This window comes from Chinchilla lanigera, unplaced genomic scaffold, assembly GCF_000276665.1.
Source record: "Chinchilla lanigera isolate Chin_1 unplaced genomic scaffold, ChiLan1.0 scaffold00085, whole genome shotgun sequence".
Taxonomy (NCBI): Eukaryota; Metazoa; Chordata; class Mammalia; order Rodentia; family Chinchillidae; genus Chinchilla; species Chinchilla lanigera.
Window position 1 is genome coordinate 6319093 of NW_004955486.1, and position 2546 is coordinate 6321638.

General features: G+C 53.3%; 1 protein-coding gene across 4 annotated transcripts in view; it reads left to right on the forward strand.

Moving 5' to 3' along the window:
- The first annotated feature begins 1287 nt into the window (after positions 1-1287).
- Chd5 (chromodomain helicase DNA binding protein 5) overlaps positions 1288-2546 on the forward strand; it is a 48641-nt gene continuing 47382 nt past the window's right edge. For all 4 annotated transcript variants that reach the window (XM_005404102.1, XM_005404103.1, XM_005404105.1 and 1 more), the window contains exon 1: positions 1288-1368. In XM_005404102.1, coding sequence (XP_005404159.1) covers positions 1335-1368 — 34 coding nt within the window. In that variant the 5' untranslated portion in view covers positions 1288-1334. The remainder of the gene's footprint in view (positions 1369-2546) is intronic.

A 2546-nucleotide genomic window follows, 5' to 3' on the forward strand; every position in this document is an offset into this window, starting at 1 on the left:
TTTTTAATTAAAAAATTTTTGGGCAGTGGTAGTGGGGACTAAGGTCAGGGCTTTTTATTGAGCTATGTTCCAAGTATTTTACAATTAATTTTTTTTTTTTTTTTTTTGCGGTACGGGGGATTGAACTCAAGACCTTGCGCTTGACAGGCAGGCACTTATGCCACTGAGGTATATCCCCAGCCCACGCCCCAAGTATTTTAAAGTTTAATTAATAATTCATTTTTTTATGGTACTGGGGATTGAACCCAAGGCCTTTGCACAGGGCTACATCCCCAGCCCTTTTTTATTTTTTGAGGCAGGGTTTCTGTCACTAAGTTTCCCCATCTGGGCTCAAACTTTCCATCCTCCTCCTGCCTCAGCCTCACAGAGTGCTGGGATCACAGGCGGTGCTGCCACGCCTGGCTAGTGCTTTTCTTTTCTGACCGCTCTTCCCATCCTCTGGAATGTTTTCGGCTGCTTTGGTGTTGGTGCCCTTCCACTGCAGGGAGATTCCTTTGTCCACCTGCGCTGCCTGGCGCCTGGAACCCAGGGTGCCGGAGAAGGTTGTGTCCAGGTGTCTGAGGGCAGGGGCCCCTAGGTTCCTGAGCGTGGTGACAGCCGTGCCCGTGCCCCCCTAGATCTGGAGCTGGCTGGCTCCCTGACATCGCAGCTTGTGCCAAGCTGGTTTTTAAATCCGTAGCACTGGGCTTGTTGTCACAGCGCCACCTCCCATCACCCTCTCAGACAGGCTCCCCCTGGCCTAGCGGTCACCGCATCCCCTGCCGCCTTGACCATCGCTTTGGCCTTGCGGCGGCTGGGCAGGCAACTCTGAGGAGGAGGGTGGGTGAATGCCCGGCTCTTCTGGCTCGGGGCTGGGCTGTCAGTCCTGCTGGGAGCGGAGAGAGCTGGTCAGGGAGAGGGTCTAAGAGTTAGCTGGAGAGCGCCTCCAAACCCACTTCTGTTCTTTTTTATTGGTTTTTAAAATAATTTATTTTATTTTCAATTTTATTTTTGAGACAAGGTCTCATGATGTAGTTCAGGCTGGCTTTGAACTCTTGGTGATCCTCTTGCCTCAGCCTCCTGAATGCTGGGATTACAGGCGTGCACCACCGTGCTCGGCTTCCGGCTCTGCTCTTGTTGACGGAGTGACCTCTGGTGATGTCCCCACCTCTCTGCCTCACCGTCCCCACTTGTGGAATGGGGCATAGTGCCAGCTACCTCACAGAGGGTTATTGTGAGGGCTAGTGAGCTGGTGCATGTGGAACATTTAGGTCATAGTGCCCAGCACATAATAGGCGCCCACTAGACTGGAGTTGGCACTCGCAGCGTCCTGGGGACGGCTGTCCTGCTTCCCCATGGAGATGCTTCCGAGACTCGCAGCCTCGTCTGGTAAGGGCAGGAGCGGGGCAGAGAGCGGGGAGCCCAGGTGGGGCTACAGGGGGAGGGCAGGGCTGGGCACCTGAGTCTTTCCCCAGGGAGAGGGGTGTCCTGTCCTCCTGGGGCCCCTGGTGGCCTGGGAAGCTCCTTGCCTGGTTGGCTTCACCCTTCCTCAGTCACAGCCACACCGGACAGCCCAGGCAGTCCCCTGGCAGGGTAGTGCAACCACCCACCTGGCCCATGCTTACTCTGCCCACGGGACCGGCACCGCCCGCATGAGCGTCTCAGACTTGGCCGGGGCGGGAGGAGCCGTGATCTCCAAAGGCCTGTGCTTTCTTAGCTTGACCTTTGAGAAGTAGGGGTTGGGGACAGCGTTCCAGGGAGCCTGATTTCATGTTCTTTCTGGGAGAAGGGCGACCTGGGACAAGCACATTTTGCTCAGCGGCTTGGCCAGTGGCTTAGACGTGCTCCTTCCAAGTTGATCAAAGACTAAGGTTCTGGCATCGCTTCATCAGTCCATTCAGTCCCCCACCCAACTGTTCATCCACTCATGCCTGCATCCACTTGCCCACCCAAACATCTGCCTGTCCACCATAAAACCAACTAACCAGTCATTTACTCACCACCCATCCATTGGTTTACCATCCGTCTGTTTACATCCATCCACTCATCTACCATCTGTACATTTACCCTCCACCTATCCACTCACCATCCATCTGTCCAATGACCATATATCAACTCAGCTATGCGTACACCCACCATCCATCCATTGGCTTACCATCTATCTGTCCATCTACCTATCCACCCAGCAGCCATCCATCTACCATCTGTGTATTCATCTACTATCCATCTGTCCCCCGTCACCCATCTGTCTATCTACCACCTATCAACTCATCTACTCATACCCCCACCATCCATCCATCCAGCCACTACCTGTGCATTCATCCATCCACCCATAACTCATCTTCCATCCATCCACCCATAATGCATCTACCCATTCATCCATCCATCCATCCACCCATAACTCATCTTCCATCCATCCATCCATCTGTCTATCCATCTATTCATCTATCTACCCATAATTCATCTACCCATCCATCCATCCATCTACCCATAACTCATCTTCCATCCATCCATCCATTCATCCGCTTACCCATAATTCACCTACCCATCCATCCATCTACCCATAA